This window comes from Marmota flaviventris, chromosome X, assembly GCF_047511675.1.
Source record: "Marmota flaviventris isolate mMarFla1 chromosome X, mMarFla1.hap1, whole genome shotgun sequence".
NCBI lineage: Eukaryota > Metazoa > Chordata > Mammalia > Rodentia > Sciuridae > Marmota > Marmota flaviventris.
The window spans coordinates 10,156,355-10,177,225 of NC_092518.1; the positions used below are offsets into that span (position 1 = coordinate 10,156,355).

Genomic DNA, 20,871 nt, shown 5'->3' on the forward strand with positions numbered 1-20,871 from the left:
TTAGATGTTACTAGAGAAGCAACCTCCTCAAGTTGTTTCAAAAGAGGTGACAATTGTAATGGTGTGCTGGAGCTGGCAAGTATAGGACAGCAAGGGCTGCCTGCTAAATATTCAGAATGTTTTGGCCTTGATAGGAAATTGGAAAATGCTACAAATAAACATAGATTCCTGAGAGAGCTTGTTAACCAGTTCATCACTACTCTAATGACCAGTATACCTCATGGATCATTTGCATTTTTAGACATGTATTTATTTTTTATGGTATTTGCATCAAAACAGACACATAGACCGATGGAACAGACTAGCAAGCACAAAAATAAAACCACACATTTATGGTCAACTGATGTTCAACAAAGGTGCTAAGGACACACAATGGGGAAAGAACAGGGTCTTGAATAAACAATGTTGGGAAAATTGGCTATCCAAATGCAAAATAATTAAATTGGGCTATAATTGCACACCAAATACAAAAACCATCTCAAAATGGGTTAAAGTCTTAAATGTAAAAGTATTAGAAACTATTAGAAAGAAAACTATTGTAAAACTATTAGAAGAAAACTTAAGGAGAAATCTCTATGACAATTGTTTGGGCAATGAATTTTTTAATATGACCCCAAAAGTACAGGTAATAAAAGCAAAAATAGACAAATGAGATTATGTCAAACTACAAACCTTTTGCACAGCAAAGGAAGCAATCAACAGAGTGAAGAAACAACCTGTGGACTTGAAGAAAAGATTTGTAAACAATATATCTCTTAGAGGGCTAATATCCAAAATATATAAGGAACTCAACAGCAAGAAAACAAATAATTTAAAATGGATAAAGAAACTGAATAGATAATTTCCAAAAGAAGACATACAAAGGCCAACAGTTATATGAAAAAAGTGCTCAGCCAGGTGTGGTGGCACACGCTTGCAATCCCAGTGACTACAGAGGCTGAGGCAGGAGGATTACAAGTTCAAGGCCAGCCTCAGCAATTTAGTGAGCTCCTAAGCCACTTAGTAAGACCCTGTCTCAAAATAAAAAAATAAAAAGGTCTGGGGAAGTATTTAGTGGTAAAGTGCCTCTGGGTTCAATCCTAGTACCCCCCCCCCCACAAATGTTTGACATCACTAATCATCAGAGTAATGCAAATATAAAATGACAATGAGATATCACCTCACATATTATGGTGGCTATTTACCAAAAAGAGGAAAGATAGCAAGTGTTGGCCAAGATATGGAAAAAAGGGATCACTGTACATTGTTGGTAGGAATGTAAATTAGTACAGTCATTATGGAAAAAAGTATGGGTCTTCCTGAAAAAATTAAAAACAGAACTACCATATGATCCAGCAATTCCACTTCTGGTATATATTCTGAGGAAATGAAATCAGTATGCTGAAGGAATGTCCACACTCCCATGTTCATTGCAGCATTATTCACAATAGCCAAAATATGCAATCAGTGGGTGAATGGATGAAGACAATGTGATACACACACACACACACACACACACAATGGAATACTATTCAGCCTGTATAAAAGAAAGCCATGTCCTTTGCAATGTGTATGAACTTAGGGGAAGTTATACTAAATGAAATAAGCCAGGCACAGAAAGATAAATGCCACATAATCTCACATACATGAGAATCTAAAGAAAGTCCAACTTATAGATGCAGAGAGTAGAATGATAGTTGCCAGGGGCTGGAGGGTTAGGGATGGGGGGATGGGGCGATGTTGGTCAAAGGATATAAAGTTTCAGATAGATAAAATGAATAAGTCTGGGAGATCTATTGTATAGCATGGTGACTATAGTTAACAATAATCTATTGTATACTTAACAAAATTGCCAAGACAGTAGATATTAACAGTTCTCATCACAAAACATGATAAGTATGTGAGGTAATGGATACATTAATTAGCTTGATTTAAGCATTTCATAATACATCAAAACATTATCCTGTATACCATAAATATATACAATTTTATTTCTCAACTATACTTTAGTAAAATGCTTGTTTGCTAACTAATAAAATTCTAGGCACTGTTTCAGTGAACTGGAAAATTTTCTATAGTATGATGGCAATATCTATGTGGGAAAAAAATCCTTTCCTAGAGCCCCTTAATCACAGCACTGGGTTAAGCTGATCCTGAATAATAATAATAATTGCTACTTATTTAACTATTTAATTATTTAATACTTGATACTATATCCTGGGTACTTTATACACATTTATATAGTTCAATCCTCATGAAAGCCCTGTGAGATATTATATCCATATTACAGATGGAAAAACTGAGACTTACAAAAATTAGGCAACTTGATCAAGATCATACATGTAAACGACACAGATGGTATTTGAGTATACCTGGTTTGGACTGCAGTCCAAACTTTCTACTCAGTTGTTCTGAATAATCAATATAACACTGTTACTGATGAAACCAGCAGAATTGTTATAGCTTTGCTTGAGACATTTCCTCAATGATAAGTTTAAATATGCATACATCTTAGATGACTCTGGTACACTTCTCCATAGAAGAAGAACAGTGACTTAGATAACCCTGTGGTCCCTCCAGGTCTTCTAAGTTTAAGATTTGGACCATACAAACTATGTTCATTATTTTCTAATGTATAGATTGGATTGTTAAACATTTCTTTAGATGTCTTCCTCAAAGACTAAGGGCTTGGGGTTGGGGATGTGGCTCAAGCGGTAGCGCGCTTGCTTGGCATGCATGGGGCACTGGGTTCCATGATTAAAGAAAAAAAAAAATTTTTTTGGTACCAAGGATTGATCCCAGGGTGACTTAACCACTAAGTCACATCCCCAGCCCTACAATGGGTTTTTAATCACAACTATCAGGGCTATCTCCACTTCAAATTGTACCCTCTCCTCATCTCTTAAGCAATATTTTACCCAGGGAAACCTACCACAGATTGTGTCAAACCTAAAACACAACAAACAATTTATCTCCAGGAGGTTGTCATAATTGCCCTGACTATACTTGCTAATTATTGATGCTCTCCAGGTTTACACAAGAGATTGTCCATCTGTTTTCCTAGTTTGAACATGAAATGAATTTATGAAGGCAAGATTGTAACAACAGCCTCACTTCTCCCAGGCAACAAATTATGATGCTACATACCCAATTATCATATTACTGTAGAATCTGCTCAGAAGAAGATAACTGATCCCATCACAAACTAGCTGAAAGACTAGAAAATGACAAGATGATAAAATAATAGTGATAGCTAACATTTATTGAGTACCCACTGTGTGGCAGATACCACTCTAAGCACTGTGCTGTATTAATTCTTTTATCCTATCAAGTTAATTATTTCCAGTACACTTTGCTGTTGCTCTACAAAAGTTATCTATGGACAGAGAGTAAAGATAAATTTAACAGATTGGCTCTAGCAACACAAACCACATTCTCCCAAATTCAGTTTCCCTGACTCATTGTTTGTGTTTCCTGGTATTGTACAGTTAATGGGTTATATACAAGGGCAGAATCTGAGAGATAAATACTTTAAATCTAAGCAGTCTAACTCCAGAATCCATTCTTCTAACTCCTACCTTATAGGAGGTGCTAGTGAGAAAATTGGGAACCAAGGAGATGAAGCAAATTCACTTAGGTTTCCAACCATAGCATTTCATAATTAACGCAAAATTTAAAAATGTTAAACATAGTTTTCAAACATTATTTGAAACATTATTTGAAATGTTACTAAGTAACATTTCAAAAAAATGTTACTTAGTATTCTAAAAACAAAAACCAAATAAATACCTTGTAACAAGCCTTTTTGCATTACATATCATGTCAAAATCATTAAGAAAAGCAAGCAAGTGCAACTTGATTCTAATATTTGCATTTAATTTGAGGTATAGACATATGCCACATTTATTCCATAACATTTCACTTATTGTTTGTGGAAAATTATAATATGTAAGATTGAAAATGCGTACTCTCTGTTAGTAGCCAGGATAAAACATATGGAAAGTAGTAAACATTTGGAGAAGCATCTAGACGAAACATTTGTCCAAACACATCCCTCATGTCCCCTTTTGAAAGTCATGTTCCTGTGATCCCCACTTACTAGAATTCCTCTTCCTTAGTATCAGAAAGGAAGGTTTAGAAGTATTAAAGTTTCAGTGAAGAATCGAGGAATCTCCCATCTTTCCCCCTGGATTAGAGATACTTACAAAATCATTTTCTCCTTTCATCATGCTGGGAAATCCTGCCTACTTTCCTTCCTACTGCCTCAGTACCTCTCCTGCTGGAATGAAATTCCCTCTTGAAGCAATATCAGTAATTTAGACATCAAGGTTTCTGAGTGCCCCAGAATCCAGAATGAACTCAAGAAGTAGGACCCTGTATATAGGTTGTTAAATTGAAAGCTCTAAACTAATTAGAAAAACTTATATATATATTCATTGAAACGAATCCTTTTCAGAAATTCTAATTTAGTGAGTCTGAGATAGGGCCAAGGAATCTACATTTCAAACAAGTGTTCTGGGTGATTCTGACATAGGGAGTTGATTCAAAGACCATGAGAAACATAGTTCTATATATCATAGAGGGTGGCCTGTAGGCCCTGGGCCCAGAAGAGGCAAGCCATGGTAGGGAGACATTCAAAGAATTGTGGAACTATTGGTATCTGGATGTGGATGACTACCAAAGATTAACTCCATCTACTTGAACTCTGCTTCATTCCATGTATCCAGCTTAGAAAATCACAACACAGATAAGAAATACTCATATGGTATAGAATAGAAAGAAAGTAAGTAATGGAAGGAGCTTCATTAAGCAAAGGACACTGAACTCTTAACAAAAAAGCTGAAAGAATAAGTGATATTTTAAAAATCACCATTTTTTCAACTTTAAGGTATTACCTTCAGCCAGAGGAAAATCTAATTTTTCTAAGTCATGAGAAAATAAGCAAATACTTCTTAACTCATTCCCATTAAATAGCTTACCTTCTTCGTTGCCGGATCCCTGATAAGACCAGTAGCGTAATTGCAACTATGACGATACAAAATATCACACCAAAAATAATAATCCAGATGGGAACAGGTGGGTCCATGGGTGGTGCAATAGTAGAAGGAATTTTTAAAAATTCCAGAGTCTGGTCATTCAAAAAGAAGACATTGTTGATCCGGTTCCTATTCATTCTAAAATTAAATCATAATCAAAAACAAGCAAAAAATAAGACAATAAAAAGCACTAGAAACAAAGTATAAATATCTCTATAAACAAAGCATTCTCCTAGCAGGAGACTTCAGGTTGACTAGAAATTTTGCTAAGGACAATCGTGTTGAGGTTTCATTTAGTAATTTGTAGTGCTGGTTGCCAGAGATGCCCATCTATTACACTGCTGGCCTGCATTATTGTGAATGTCCTACAAGTAACTAAAAGTCCTGCGCTTTAAATCAATCTGCCCACCATGTTTTATTTCCTGAGAAATAGCTTCTAGATTACAATAACAGAACTCTACTTAAGGTGCTTACATAAATACCAACAATCCCATGAGGTAAAACTGTATGTAAAAGGTGAGTGAGAAGAATGGGAAGAAAACCAGGAACAGAAAAATAACGAACCAAGAGTGTCTTCAGATTCATCAACTTGATTTCTTTCCATTAACTCAACAAACATTTGCCAAAAACTTACTAAGTATTAGATAACTGTGTTAGGTGCTGGAGATACAATATGAAATAAAAATGCTCAGGAGCTTACACTCTTGAAGGGTAGCAAATTAGTATATCCACACCAGTAGTGCAGTGCTAAATGTTCTGTGAAAGAGGCAAATATGGGCACAGTGGGAGCACAGGAGAGGACCAAGTATGTTATAGTGAATGAGCTGTGCTTTGAGGGACAAGCAGGAATTCTTTAGACCAAAGTATGCAGTAAGCACAGTAATAGAATCATGGTAAAGTACTTCAGTAAACTGCAAGTGGTTCCATATGACTAAAGGCAATGGTGGTTCAGGAAACCAAAAACCTAGAAAAATCTAAAGGTAAATGTGTTACTTTTCCCTTTATTTCCTTGTATTTTTGGTGGTAACAATAGTTAGAAAGGCGTTGGTAGCAAAGACTTATTTAAATGAAAACAAATAAGTGAATTTCTAATTGGAATTACAAACTAGGTGAAACAATTCCTTGGAGATATGTTATGGTCTTTACTGAATTCACACTATACAAATAGACTTCATCTACCTTTACAGCAGCCTGGAAAATAGAAAAATAATATGAACCTTATGTGACTTAAAGTTTCCTAGTAGCTTCACCAAAAAAGTAAAAAGAAACAGGTAAATTTAATTTTAATAATGTATTTTTGTCTAATATATCCAAGAAAATATAATTTCAAAAATACAATTCAATATAATCAATATTTGTTCTATACTGCCTTAGAAATTTGGTATTTTACACTTAGCAAGCATCTCATTTTGGACTAGCTATAGTTCAAGTGTTTGATAGGTATACCTGGCTGGCAGTTCCAATACTGGACAGCCTAGGTCTAGAGCCTGATAATAAGTAATGACTTGAGAAATGCCACAGACCAGCACTAGCCCATCAGAGAAAGCCTTCTTTAGCAAATTAAGAAGAAAAAAATCTATAATGAGATCTGGGGTGTTGATCAGTGGTTGAATACCACTTAGTATGTGTGAAGCCCTAGGTTCAATCCCCAGCAATACACACACACACACACACACACACCCTATATTGAGGCAATCAGGTAATCTATAGCAAGGGATAATTTAAATGTTTTTATCAAACCACAAAATGGTTTCCTTTTCATAATTAAATATTGATAATTTGGGACCACAAACCTTTCCACAAAATAATGAACCCCACTACTAACATCTAACTCAGAGAATAATGAAAAGTTTTTCTGCACACTGATTCTACCTACCCAGTTGGTCAACCCTTTGCTGCACTCCAGGCTGGAAATGTATTCTATCACCTCTCAGGCTGAATAAAAGTTCTGGCTCATACACAGATTAAATCTCCTCTACTACAGGAGTCCCCAATTGGCATCAGTCACCATGGATATCTCCAACTAGGACCAGAGTTGAATTTGGCCAGATCCTCACAAAAGAGCAACAGCACACATCTTAGAATGGCTGCCCCTTTCCTTGCATCATTCTACAGGTATAAATAGTATAGATTTAAAACCACTGTAGGTATGGAAGAATATGCCTAGGTCAAGTCTTCACTCTTTCTAAACTTTCTAGCATAGTGTTATGGGTTAGATATTAGGTATCCCCCGGAAGCTCATGTGTGAGACTAAGCAAGAATATTCATAGGTGAAATGATTGGATCATGAGAGCTGATCAGTTGATTGATTAATTCACCCAATCAGTGAATTAATCCCCTGATAGGGATTAACCAAGTGGTAACTGAAGGCAGGTAGGGTGTGCTGGAGAAGGTGGGCACTGGGGACGTGCCTTTGGAGTATATATTTTATATCTGGCAAGTGGAGTCTCTCTCTCTGCTTCCTGATCATCATGTGAGCTGCTTCCCTCTGCCATATTCTTCCCCTGTGATGTCCCACCTCACCTCCAGCCCCGAGGAATGGAGCCAGCTATCTATGGACTGAGACCTCTGAAACCTTGAGCCTCCAAATAAACTTTTTCTCCTCTAAAATTGTTCTTGTCAGGCCTTTTTGTCAGAGCAATGAAAAAGCTGACCAAAACACTAAAAAGCTTTAGCAAATCAATAAATCTCTTTGATCCCCAGTTTCTTCATTTCTAAAACAAGGAAAATGAGCCTATGTTCAAAAATTATTGGCATTAAAATTAAATGCCACAGATGCATAAGACATGACTTATGAACCAGAAAATGTTATGTAAATATGAGGTAGAACTATTTTGCCCAGCCACATAGATTCTTCGGCCCTGAAATTCCTACTCTCTAGGTACCATCTCCTTTCCCCTCCCCCACTCTATTCTTCCTTCTTAGCACTGTTTCTTTTATTTTTATTCCAGTCTGGCATACCCTACTCATTCCTAACATAAATTCTCATTTTATTGACCATCCCTACATCCTAAATAGCTTCTCTTGCTAAGGCCTTTGAAACAGACATTTAGTTGAGAACACTTATCATCTTCCCCTACCTTTACCCCAAACAATCTTCCTCCTCACATCAACTGAAGCCTAGTTTAACTACAGTGCTGTCATTTTCCCTGAAGCCCTCCCAATCACAAGACTTGAACAAAATCTCTTTTACCGTGAAATTTGATAGTGCTAGTTATTACTCCCTAAGGGGTGGGTTTTAATTGTATTCTTTTTTAATATTCACTTTTTAGTTTTTGGTGGACACAATATCTTTATTTTATTTATTGTGGTGCTGGGAATCGAACCCATTGCCTCACACATGCTAGGCAAGCACTCTATCACTGAGCCACAACCCCACCCCTTAATTGTATTCTTAGTGGCAAAAATAATTTAGTTCAAAGACCCTTATTAGAACAGATTCAATCGTTTCCTGTTGCTATAGATCCTCAGTGCTTTTGCTTCAGCAAGAAAAATAGACATTTATTCACAAAAATCTTTGGCATTTGATTAAATACTCATTTTTTAATTGTTAATATTTTATAGACAGTAAATGAGTTCTTTCACTAGAAATTTCTCCTTGGTAAAGAGAATAATATGCATTTCAGCAATTTGTAAAACTTTTGTGGGGATGGTTACTTTGTTTTGTTCTTTCTTTCTGTGGAAATAATTTATTTCCTCAACTTATTTTTCGAACATACCTTTGCCCAACATCAATCACATGCAGCATTTGATGTTCTGACACACACAAAGTGTGCATTAATTGAAATAAAACCAAATTACATTTCTTTACTCCTTGAAAGTAAAAAATTAGTTTCACTTTTGAATGTTTGCTATGATTCCAAGGAGGAAAGGGGTGCAACTCTTAGGAAAAATTGCCCCCTTGAAATGGGCAAAAAAGGTTACTCATTCCTAACATAAATTATCATTCTATTGACTATCCCTATCTCCTAAATAGCTTCTCCTGCTAAGACCTTTGAAACAGACATTTAGTTGAGAACATTTATCATCCTCCCCTACCTTTACCCCAAGCACTCAATCTTTTTTTTTAACCAAATTTCCTTCTTAGTATTATCTTTTGGGGCAATTTCTACATCATATTGTCTTTGAGCTATTTTGCAAAACTATAAGTTCTAGAAAACTAACATAATGCAAATGATTTTTGTCCATAGAAAATCAAATAAACTGTGTCTGGTAGAACATGATCCATAACTGCCTGATAGAATGATGGATGCATCTATTTGTAAATGTATTTCATCATTCTTCATTCCTATATATGTGTGGTTCCTTAAAGTCCCCTTTGAAATAGTTTCAATGAGCTAGGCACACTTATGCACACCTGTTATCCCAGCAGCTCAGGAGGGTAAGGCAGGAGGATCTCAATTTCAAAGCCAGCCTCAGCAACTTAGCAAGACCCCAAGCAACTTAGCGAAACCCTATCTCAAAATAAAAAATAAAAAGGCTGAGATACAGCTCAGTGGTTAAGTTTAATTCCTGATACCAAAAAATAAAAAAGTGAAATACTTTCAACATCTTACTAGTTCCCTCATTAATTAAGGAGATAACAAAACCTTTGATAGTATTCATTTTTAATTTGTATGAGTCATGATCTTTTTTTAATATTCGTTTTTTAGTTGGACACAATATCTTTATTTTATTTATTTATTTTTATGGGGTGCTGAGGATTGAATCCAGGGTCTTGCACATGCTAGGCGAGCACTCTAACACTGAGCCACAACGCCAGCCCATGAGTCATGATCTTTATTGTTAAATTATCTTTTAAAGGTAAAGACTGAAAAAGAAAAGTCTTCAGAGACTCAAGAAATGATGATATTTTTCTAGGTTTTAAAATAAAATTCAATGGTATGATTTGTTGCTTAAACTCCTTACATGTGGGCTGGGGTTGTGGCTCAGCGGTAGAGCGCTCACCTAGCACGTGTGAGGTGCTGAGTTCGATCCTCAGCACCACATAAATATAAGTAAAATAAGGGTATTGTGTGCATTATACAACTAAAAAAAAAATTTAAAAACCTCCTTACATGTATTAAATCATTTAACCTATTTAACCTCAATAGCTCTGAGAGAGGGGTACCATAATTACATTTTACAGATGATGAGAGGAAGGCCAAAAGAAGGTGAGTAACTTGTCTGTATTCCAATAGTTATCAACAGGCAATGCCAAAAATTAAAAACCTAGGCATTCTGGCTCCGGACAGCCTGTACCATTAAAGAATAGGGCCACAAAGGGTTCTTGCCAAAAGGAGACAATAGCGGGCTGGGGCTGTAGCTCAGTGGTAAAGCACTTGCCTTGCAGGTGTGAGGCACTGGGTTTCATCCTCAGCACCACATAAAAATAAAGATACTGTGTGCTCATCTACTATATATATATATATATATATATATATATATATATATACACACATACAATAGCACACATTCTTAGCTAATGGTTAAACCTAGGTTTCTTAACTATAGCATGATTGACTTTGAAGTCAAATAACTCTTTGTGTGGGGTGCTGCACTGTGCATCATAAGATGTTTGGCAACATCCCTAGCTTCTGCCTACTTGATGTTGGTGGCACACCTCCCACTTCGAGTTGCGACAAGAAAAATGTGTCCACACATTGTCAAAGGTCTCTTCAGAGACAGAATTGCTCCTGGATGAGAGCCAATGATCTACCTCTAATCTCTAATAAAAATTAACAAAAATGAAATCTTTGACAACATAATCAATAAATCAAATATGGGGCAGAATGAGAACTCTTCCACATCTATGAAATCAGCAAGTCAACTGACCAAAAGCAAGTATATTTAGGGGTAGTTACCTGATGGCCGACTGTACTTCAACAGCAGGAAGAGTATGATTTTTTGAAGGGTCTGTAACCACAAACCAGAATGACACCCTTTGGGTTACATTGCAAAGTAGGACATGGGAAATTCTGCAGACAATGGAAAGAAAAAAATACATCGTAAGAATATCATCCCAAATGGCATTACACTGTTTCTTCTGATGCAATTACCATTTTATGACTCACCTTAGTTATATTTGCAAAGTTATTTTCTACCATTTGAAGGAATGACTTAATAAAAAAAATTATATAGGAAATTCTCATTGCTTTAAAATCATATACTCAGGAATCATTTCTTAAGAAGGAATCTGCCACAAAAATTAAAAAGGAATTAGGCAGTGGAGAACATTAAGGATATTGTTCTCTATCATCTAGCAGCTGAAAGCTTCTCTGCTTCCTCAATACTGGGTCCCTCTCTAAACCACAGAAGCCTCTGGCATGTCCTCATCAAGTTTACTGGCCCCCTGTCTATTCTACCTTCCTCCTCTCAGATTCAATCAGAATCAATTTATTATTCTTGATTCACTACTTGCACTGTCTGCCTCAACTTCTGTCCATACCCCCCCCCCCCCATCAGAGCATTGGGACCATCCCAAGAGGTGCCTTCCTCGTGTACTTTTGAGGAAAGAGTTCTCAGGAACAGTTGCTTTTATATTGCCTTGAACAGACCTCCAAACTTAAGTGTTATAATCAATTCACCAGCAGCCTTTGAATACGTGATTTGTAGTTACATGCTTTTCAACTACAAAATGGCAATGTGACTCACTCTATTCCATACACATGAATTACCCATAATTGAAAAGAGATAAATGGCATTGGTGTTTAGAGAAAAGACTATCTATATGAGGATGCATGAACCTCAAAACTATAAGAGAGTCCATATAAAATCAACAGTGCTAACTCATAAATTCTGGATGGCATTCACCATTTTCTTAAGAGCAAATTAAGAAAAAATGGCATTTATATACACTGCATACAAATCAAACACAAAACAATCACCTCAACTGGAAAAAAATAGTTATTTGTTATTCTTTTAAAAGAGAATTTCATTTTAGTATAGTCATTTTTACACTGTTGAGAGTACTCTTCTGTAAATAGCTATCTGGAGAAATTCCTTCATTTTCTCCCTGGCTGGTAGAAAAGAAAATGCAAGTGCCAGGCCCCTCTGCCCAGGGCTGTGTCTGAGAGCACCAATGGGGAGGAGAGAGGCTTGAGCTTTCCTTGCGCTCCAGATAGCATGGGGCGCCCCGCGTGCCACTCTGCCCCGTGCTGTCCTCGTGTCCATGGGGCAGGAGCCTAGCGGGTGCCAGATCCCCCGCAAACGGCACCCCACGTGCTTTGTCTGCCCCAACTGTCACTTGTTTGGTGTCTGGCTGCGACCACACAGGTTGGGAACCGATCCCTACTCAAAGACACTGATCTTGCTCCACCACTCTCATGGGACTCTACCTGAGCAGGTGCCTGCACAGGTACCTGGGCACACGCAAGGCCGCCCTAGCAACACGGCCTTTGAGGCCCAGGAGAATCACCCAGGAGCACCGACCTCTGAGGCCCAGGCCTGCCCCCCGCCCCCAGGACCCTGGCATCTGTAAACCTGCCCTGGGACACCCAGAGCCCCGGGATCGCTCCCAAGCCCTCCACAAGGTTCTGCACAGTGGGGACCACACCAGAGGCAGGAGGGCGGTGGGCACCCCGCCTGGGAGGTACAATCCGCACAGGCTGCCCCTCTGGCTACTCCTGACACCCCAACTTACCAAGGTCCGCCACGAAGGCATGAAGCGCAGACTTCGCCACGCCCCAGACCCAGGTTGGCCCCACGGCCCTTTCAAAGTCCAAACGAATCCCGAGGGTCTAGGGAGCCTCTACAGGTGCCCACCGTCCCAGCCGGCCCCAGACCCCTGTGCCAAGGAGACAGTGCTGAAGTACCTCAGCCAGTGCAACAAAGGGAAAAGGAAGTTTGATGGACCCCTGTGGTTTGAGGAACCTGAGCCCAAGAGGAAGCAGCAGAGCCCACAGCGCAGACCATCTGCCTTCAGGCCCGTCATCAGAAACGGAGTGGAGCTGTCCTTCCTGCCCAGGCCTGGGCCGCTGAAGAGAAGCGTCCGCTCCACGGCATCTGCCTCTGTGAGGAAGAGACTGAGCCATGGCCTGCCCTCCAGCCTTCCTGGGGCCTCCCCTGGCCCCTGCCCCACCGGCCCCAGCTCCCAGGCCAGCCCAGGACATGGTCTCACAGCCCCTGCTGCAGGCCTGGGAGCAGATGCCCCACTGTCCCAGGAGCCTAGGCCTTCCTCCCCTTCCCAGGGGCCACACCAGGAGGGTCCTGCTGAGCCCGAGCACACTCAGCCCGCTCACCTCCTTGGCTCCTAAGAGTCAGAGCCATGCCACCCTCCTCTGAGACTCAAAGCCACAGTCCCTTTATCCTACAGGCCCCTCTACCTGACAGGAGTCACTGAGCCAACAGCTCACTTCGTACTGCTTCTGCCTGACAGGTCTGCCACCCCCAGACCTCCTCTCCCTACCCTGAGGAGCCCAAACTCTAAAGAGACTACTCAGATCACAACCCTGGACTTTCCCCTGCCAGCCCTCTCCTGCCTTCTCCCTGGGAGGAGAAGGTGGCCTTCTCCCTATGGGCTCAGTTAGCTTAGTTAAGTGTTTGTGTTTATTTTATATAGTAGTAATAACAAGAGTTTTATTTTACTAGAGATTGTCATATGCTTTCTTTCTAGGACTCCACACAGCATGGTTTCTCCAACTTGGTACTTTTGACATTTGGGGCCATACCATTCTTGGTGGTTGGGGCTGTCCTGTGCATTGGAGGGTTTGAGCAGCATCCCTGGCCTCTGACAAACAGGTGCCAATAGCACACCCACAGCTGTGCCAATCAACAGCATCTCCAGTGCCAAATAATTACTAGGGTTAAGGATAGGGAAGTAAATAAATAAATCACACTGGTGGAGAATCATTGAGCTTCACTGACCTCTACTGGCAAGAAACAGCCAATCTTATTCTCTGAAAAAGTATAATTCTATAATATGTATCAGAGATACATATGTGAACAAAACAAAGTGGTGCACGCTGGACAAAAAATTATTCCACCTTTGGAGGTTTAGGCTACAGAACAAATATTTTCATCAATTTTTTGTAGAACACTTGCGCTACAAATAATTCCTGATATTTAGCCTTACATTTGCAGGAAATGAAAGCTTGTTTTTGAAAATGAACTACTTTAAATTTTTCAAACTGGTTAAAATTTAAAAGTCAAATGATACCAAGTTCTGGTACAGATTCATGGAATTGGAATCTCAGGGGGTGCCATGGGAGCCATTGGTTCCTGCCCCTCTGGAGTGGCATTTGGAAGTGTCTTCTAGAGTAGAGAGTATAGCTACCAGAAACTCTTGCAGACAATAATGAGAATATTCTCTGCAGCACTTTTCATCATGGCAAAGAATCAGAATGACTAAATAGCCATCAATAGGGGGATGGATAATGTAAATATGGTATATGGTATCCAGGGAACATTATTCCACAGATCACAGGAAGAAGTAGACCAGAGTTTCTCAAGCTCAGCACAATTAGGCCAGATAATTCTAAGTTGTGGGGATGACCTGTGCACTGTGGGATGTTTAGCAACAAATTCAGCCTCTACTCGCTAGAAATCAGTAGTGCTATTGCCAGTTATGACAATCAAAAAATACTTGTTTGTGTTGATCTTTCCATCTACATATTATTCAAACATGAGTTTCATGGTATTCCCTATTGGAGAGAGAATACAGCTGTAAACAAAGCCCCTTTTCCTGTGCCCCTTGCTTTCTAAGGGAGGAGAACCAGAAGACCAACCAGTAAACACATGCATTCACTTAGGGGAAGCACAAGAGCTAAAAAGGAAAATTAAGCAGTAGAAGGACACAGATAATTCCATCAATGCACCTCTGACCCCAAATACTCTCCTTTGTCCGCATAACTACATCCCACACCATGAATTCAAGTTATATAAATTTATTCAGTGTTCCCATTGGGTGACAACTCATAGATTATTATAGTACCTCAGCAAACACAATGAAAATGTTTTATCTATTTAGTCATAAAGATTTCCAAAAGATTTAAATTGTTGCTGAAAACATTAAACCCTCCATTTTCAAGTGAGATAGTAATTGTTAGGTACAAAAAGTTCCTAGTCTAAAACTCTAAAAATCAAGCTTTCATTTTGAAATTTACTACTTAACGATTTCTAGATTTGAGACAAGTCATTTCATTATACATGAAGTACTAAGAAGGGCTTAATCTCTTAGTGTGCCAGTGGGGGTGTGCTATTAGGATTTTAGTTGTGAAACTCCTTGTTAGGGAGAGAGACTTGCATCATGCTGCTTGTTTCTCACCCCCACCCTCTAAATACTACCCTCTAAATACTCTCCAGCCATAGATATAATCCCTAACACATCCCATGTCTATATGCTCAGTGGGTGGGGTCAGTACCATACCCAAGTAAGAAACACTTCTACATCAACTTCAAAAGTTTCAAGATCATGAAAAGGAAAACAGAAACTGTCACATAGTGGATCAGAATCAGAAGAAGCAGATTCTGGATTAAAAAAAAAGAACCTAACTAGAAAAATGGAGAAATACTAAAACTATCCATAGTTGAGTAATAATATTGAATGAATATTAATTTCTCTTTTGATCAATCTACCACAGTTATTTAAAATACTATTAGGGAAACAAAGTGGGGTCCAGAGCAGGATTTCTCAACCCTAATACTATTAACAATAAGGCCTGGATGCATTGTTAATAGTGTTGGGTTTGAGAAACCCTTTTGGGGGCTGTCTCAAGTTTTATATGGTACATAACAGCAGAAAACATCAAATACATATTCAATTGTGAAAACCAATAACATCTCCAGACATTTCCAAATATCCTTGGGAGCAGTGGTGAGTGGAGGAAAAAAATCTCCCCAAATGGAGAACATGGGACTGTCTATATGATCTTTGTGACCTTTTAGCAAAATCTAAAAGTTTCCAAATTAAATAACATACACATGCATGCACAAATGCAAATATAAGAACAAAGAGGATATTTAAAAGTTGCCTGAGTACTATCAATTTGTTTACAAGAAAAAAAAAACTAGGCCATGCTTTAATAAAATGTTCTTAAGATAATAATAACATACATACTTTGAAAATAACAAAGAGCTTTATAAAAATGTAAGATATTAACACCCATCAGAATAAGAATGCCCTTAATAACTATCTAGTTTTATAAAGTTAGCTCTGCTATATACTCAAATGTATGAAATATTTATTAGAATGCTTCCTGCTGTCCTAACATCTTAAGAAACAGCATACCTATCCTTCTCCATGATTGACATTAGGAAAATAGGTTGCTATGGTTTAAATATGTCTTGTCCAGTCTAAAACTCACACTGAAGTTTAATCCCCACTTTAAGATATTAAGAGGATGGACTCTTAACCCAACTATGGTGTTTACAGGTGGGCATTTGGGAGGTGGTTAAGATTATATAAATCATCAGGGTGGAGCCCCCGTCATTGAATACTGATGCCTCTATAAGGACAGGTAGAGAGACCAGAGGCAAAACACACCACACACACACACACACACACACACACACAAATGAACAATCTCCATCTCCCTTAGGACACTGCCAGCAAGAAGGCTATCACCAGACATGGGTCCCTGACCTTACACCTTCAGAAATATTAGCCAAAATAAATGGCTTTTCTTTAAAAAAGTAGCCTGCCTTGGGTATTTCATTATAGTAACACAAAACAGACTAATACAAAGTGTATAGTTTTAGCCATTTGAAATCTTCTTGAACAGAAGGATACTAAGTATCCTCCCAATAAAATTGTTCTGTCCAAAGGTATGATTCTTCTAATGTCTTAATAAATAGAAAAGTAACCCAGTGATCAAAAAATGTCAGCCACAGAAATAAAGTTGAAGAAATGTGTTTGTATTTTGGTTAAACATAAGCAGTTGAACTAGGAATTAATAAGCCTATCTTAAAGTTGCAAAGTTGTGGGAAAGGGGCCAGGGAAAGCACGACTCTGAAGACAGAAAGCAAAGGTTGTGTATGAAAATGGAGACACCTTTATCAGCTGGGGCTTCCAACTTGCTGGGATGATACTTTGCAAAACAAACTGATGTCTTGGCTCCACCAGGATAAGAAATTGAGACCCACCAAGAGGGGAAACCCAGCATACAGAGCTACTTCTACTATGGCCATTGAATGCCATATCAACCATGGACACATTCTCCCAGGGTACTAAGAAAAAATAAGAAGAAATGAGTGGGTGGGGTACTGTTTTCTTGTGTCTCCTCTACACAGGCCCTGGTTTAAGAACACAACATAAATAAAGCATGCTTCGTTCACTCACCATATTTACTAAGAGCTAACCTGATTAGCCAACATAGAGAGAGTGAACCTTCCCATAGTTTCAGGTACAAGAGTTGAGGGATGCATACACCCTTGAATACCAAGGCCAATGTCTTGAGCCCACCAGAACATTAAGAAACAAGGTGAAAGCCAGTAACTCCCAAGATGCCAGAATCTTCTCATAACTCCATGCCTTATCTGAGAATGAACCCAGGATGTGTGGAAGGCAAAGGGCTTCTAGATTTCATGTGGCTTGAAAAGTCTTTGTCAGGAGGTTAGAATCTCTGCCCTGCTTTGAACTTCACAGTGTCTAAGCAAAGAAAACCCTTTTAAATTCTATGAGCTAGAAGATAGCCAAGGAGATTCTCAAATAAATAGTTTGTTGACCTGAAACGAAACAGAATTATCTGGGTCCTGGAACATGAGGACAAAGTCCAAGTGTATCCTGTGCTGTGAGCTCCTCTACTCCTGAAGGGTGGGCCATGTGGAACTTAGTGGTTATAAAATGAATGGATGGATGAAATAAGGATAACATCTCATTATTTCTGGAAATTTCCCCTGTAAGACCTTGAGAAAGGGCTGGGGTTGTGGGTCAGTGGCAGAGTGCTTGCCCAGCACGTGTGACAAACTGAATTTGAGGCTCAGCACCAAATTAAAATAAATAAACAAAATAAAGTTATTGTATCCATCTACAAACTATAATATATATATATATATATATATATATATATATATATATATATATATATATATATATATATAACTTGTGAAAAAATATGTTGAACAGGGGCTGTAGTAATAAAGGGAGGAAATGAAGGCAAAACTCCCCTACCCAGACTCAAAAATTCAGACACAATGTAACACAAAACATCAGTGAAAGAAGCATCCTGGATATACTATAGATGTGGTGATCCAAAAGGAAGTGAAAATGTGGGACAGGAATGGTGCTAAAAAGGAAGTAACATGAAGAACAATGGTAGAGAGTTCAGTAGTTAATTTATTAAGGAGTAAAATGATACCAGTTCCTTCCCATTATAGATTATGTTCATCTTGTGTGATTTCTCCATGGTCTTTCTTCCAAATGTGAGTACAATGAATGTCCTTCAAGATTTGTACAGAAAGGAAAACCAATCAACCAACAAATACATCTTGAATTAAACACCTTTTCTTTTCTTTTTTTTTTTTTTTGTAGTTGTAGATGGACAAAATGCCTTTATTTATTTTCATGCGGTGCTGAGGATCAAACCCAGTGCCTCATACATGCTAGGCAAGTGCTCTGCCACCGAGCTACAGCCCCAGGCCAAATTAAACACCTTTTAAAAGTGTGTTTTGGGACTAGGGAGGTGACTTTGTTATAGAGCACTCACGTAGACTGCACAAAGATCTGGGTTCAATCTCCACCAAAAACATAAAATGAAAAGTATGTTTTCATGTATTAAATAAACTGAAATGCCACTAGCACCACTGAGTACATATCTTACATTTTCAAGTTTTTAAATATAGAGTTTGATGGAATTGAGTTCACTAATATAATCATTTTGATCAACAGTTTTTAATTAATTTATTTTTATACTTTTATTTTATATATTTATTTTTATTGGTGGTGAGGGTCGAACCCAGTGCCTCCCATATACAAGGCAAATGCTCTACCACTGAGCTACCTCAGGCCCTGACCAATGGTTTTTTGTTTGTTTGTTTTGTTTTGTTTTTACCAATAAATTATACTAACACATACACAAGTAGTTCCTTTAACTAAATCCCTAAAAAGAAAAAAAAAATGCTTCCTCCCTCCCCTGAAGTGGGAGAAGCCCTGGTCTGAAGCAATTCTTTAAGAATTGGCTCTAATGCCATTTTTCATCAATGGGGCCAGACAAGGCCAATGGTATCCAAGGGGTGGTAAGAATCAGGTTCTTGTTTCTGGAAATCAGAAGGACTAAATGGGAACTGGGCTGCTGTTTTACAAGCACAAGACTGTTAATCCCCTTACCTTACTGTGGATACAAGAGCATGTTGTTCCTTTTCAGATCACAAGACTTATCCTTGAATAATTAAGCAGAGGAAGAAATCCATTACATACCCTAAACCATTTAACTCAGAGAGAGAAAGCCATGCCTGAGTTACACTTCTACCTCTATTGCTAAAAGTGATAAATTACCTAAATATCAAATTTTGCATAAACTAGAGAAATAAATTTCCCTGTTTACCTGGAAAATAGACTACAAACTTTAAATGTAGACCATAGTTTTCTTGGAAACTCCTTAGAACATTAAAAAATTCCCGTGAAACTGCTTTAGTAAATCTGGCCTAAATCATGTCATAAATGGTGGAAAATATTGGTTGCCATCATCAATCTAACTCCCAAGGAAAACTCAACCTAATCTAATGAAACATAGACATTACTCTTAAACTCATTTTTTCATCCATCTTCCATTCTGGTTTTCTAAGAAATCCCAGCAAATATCAAGAAACCCATTTGTTAAGAACTGTAAATAATAATGGTTGAAGAAATTGATTGGATTCTTTCTTTCTTTCTTTCTTTTTAGTTGCAATTGGATACAATACCTTTATTTTATTTATTTTTTTAATGTGGTGCTAAGGATGGAAACAAGGGCCTCTCATGTGCTAGTTGAGTGCTCTACAGCTGAGCCACAACCCCAACCCCTGGTTTCTTTCATATTTAATCTATCTTCCTATCTCTACCACAGCCAGTTTCATGGGCACAGGCTGGGGCAGAACAGGAATTGGTATACACATGCTTTTACGCTCATGCCCAGCACACAGCAGGACTTCAGTGTAGGTTACTCAATTCCACAGATCTGACTTCCTAGATGGCAATGAAGGAAGAAATAGATGTTTCTCACACCACTGCCTTTGGCCCCTCTGTCAGTGCTTTCTTTCTCACCAGATGGCATCTGCAGCAGATGGTGTAGCCTTCCTGTCACTTCAGGCTCCTAATTAAAACTGGAACCTGCAGGTGCTCTCCTTCCAGCAGGTCTGGCCCAACCAGGGGCGCTGAGTGTGGGCCTATTCCTTCACCCTCTGGGCTCTGCTTCTGCCCTACACTCACTCCCCACCCCCAGCTTCATTCTGGCTCATTTAGAAGTGGGGGCAAGAGAGGTGGGATCAGACAAGACAAGTAAAGAATGGCAAAATGCATTCTCACTGCCCAGGGCCCTCTGTGGCTCCCTCTTGCTGTTGGTGGTCCTTGTCCTGGTAGGCATCCACAAGCTGTCTATTCAGAGTGCTCCTATGGGGTCTTTGGGGAGCCCTCTGAGATCTTCTGCACTGATGGTGTCCCAGAAAAAGGTGCTGCACTCTGATTTCTTCCAGTCCCCGCTCCCAACCATGACTTGGCCTCCAATGGTGCACCTGTGGCCTCACTCCACCACCTTGCCTTGCCCTGCAGTTGATTTTCTGCTCAACAGGCAGTGACTTCATCCAATTCCACTTGGAAGATTCCTCTTAGCCACAGGAATGTATTCAGGTACTGACTGTTGAGAGAGTTGCCCTCTCTCTCCCCAGGTGGATCAAGCCAGCCCTACAACTTTGGACTTCTCCAGCTGAGAGGCTAGTGGTCTTTTCTGTCCCACTGCACACCCAG

The 20,871-nt window shown here is 38.9% G+C and overlaps 1 protein-coding gene across 1 annotated transcript in view; it reads right to left on the reverse strand.

Annotated features, from left to right (window-relative positions):
• The window catches only part of Cltrn (collectrin, amino acid transport regulator), a 36,648-nt gene that overhangs the window by 7,006 nt on the left and 8,771 nt on the right, over nt 1-20,871 (reverse strand). Inside the window, exons 4-5 of the mRNA XM_071606588.1 lie at nt 10,859-10,972; nt 4,959-5,153 (exon numbers count right to left, since the gene is read on the reverse strand). Coding sequence (XP_071462689.1) covers nt 4,959-5,153; nt 10,859-10,972 — 309 coding nt within the window. The remainder of the gene's footprint in view (nt 1-4,958; nt 5,154-10,858; nt 10,973-20,871) is intronic.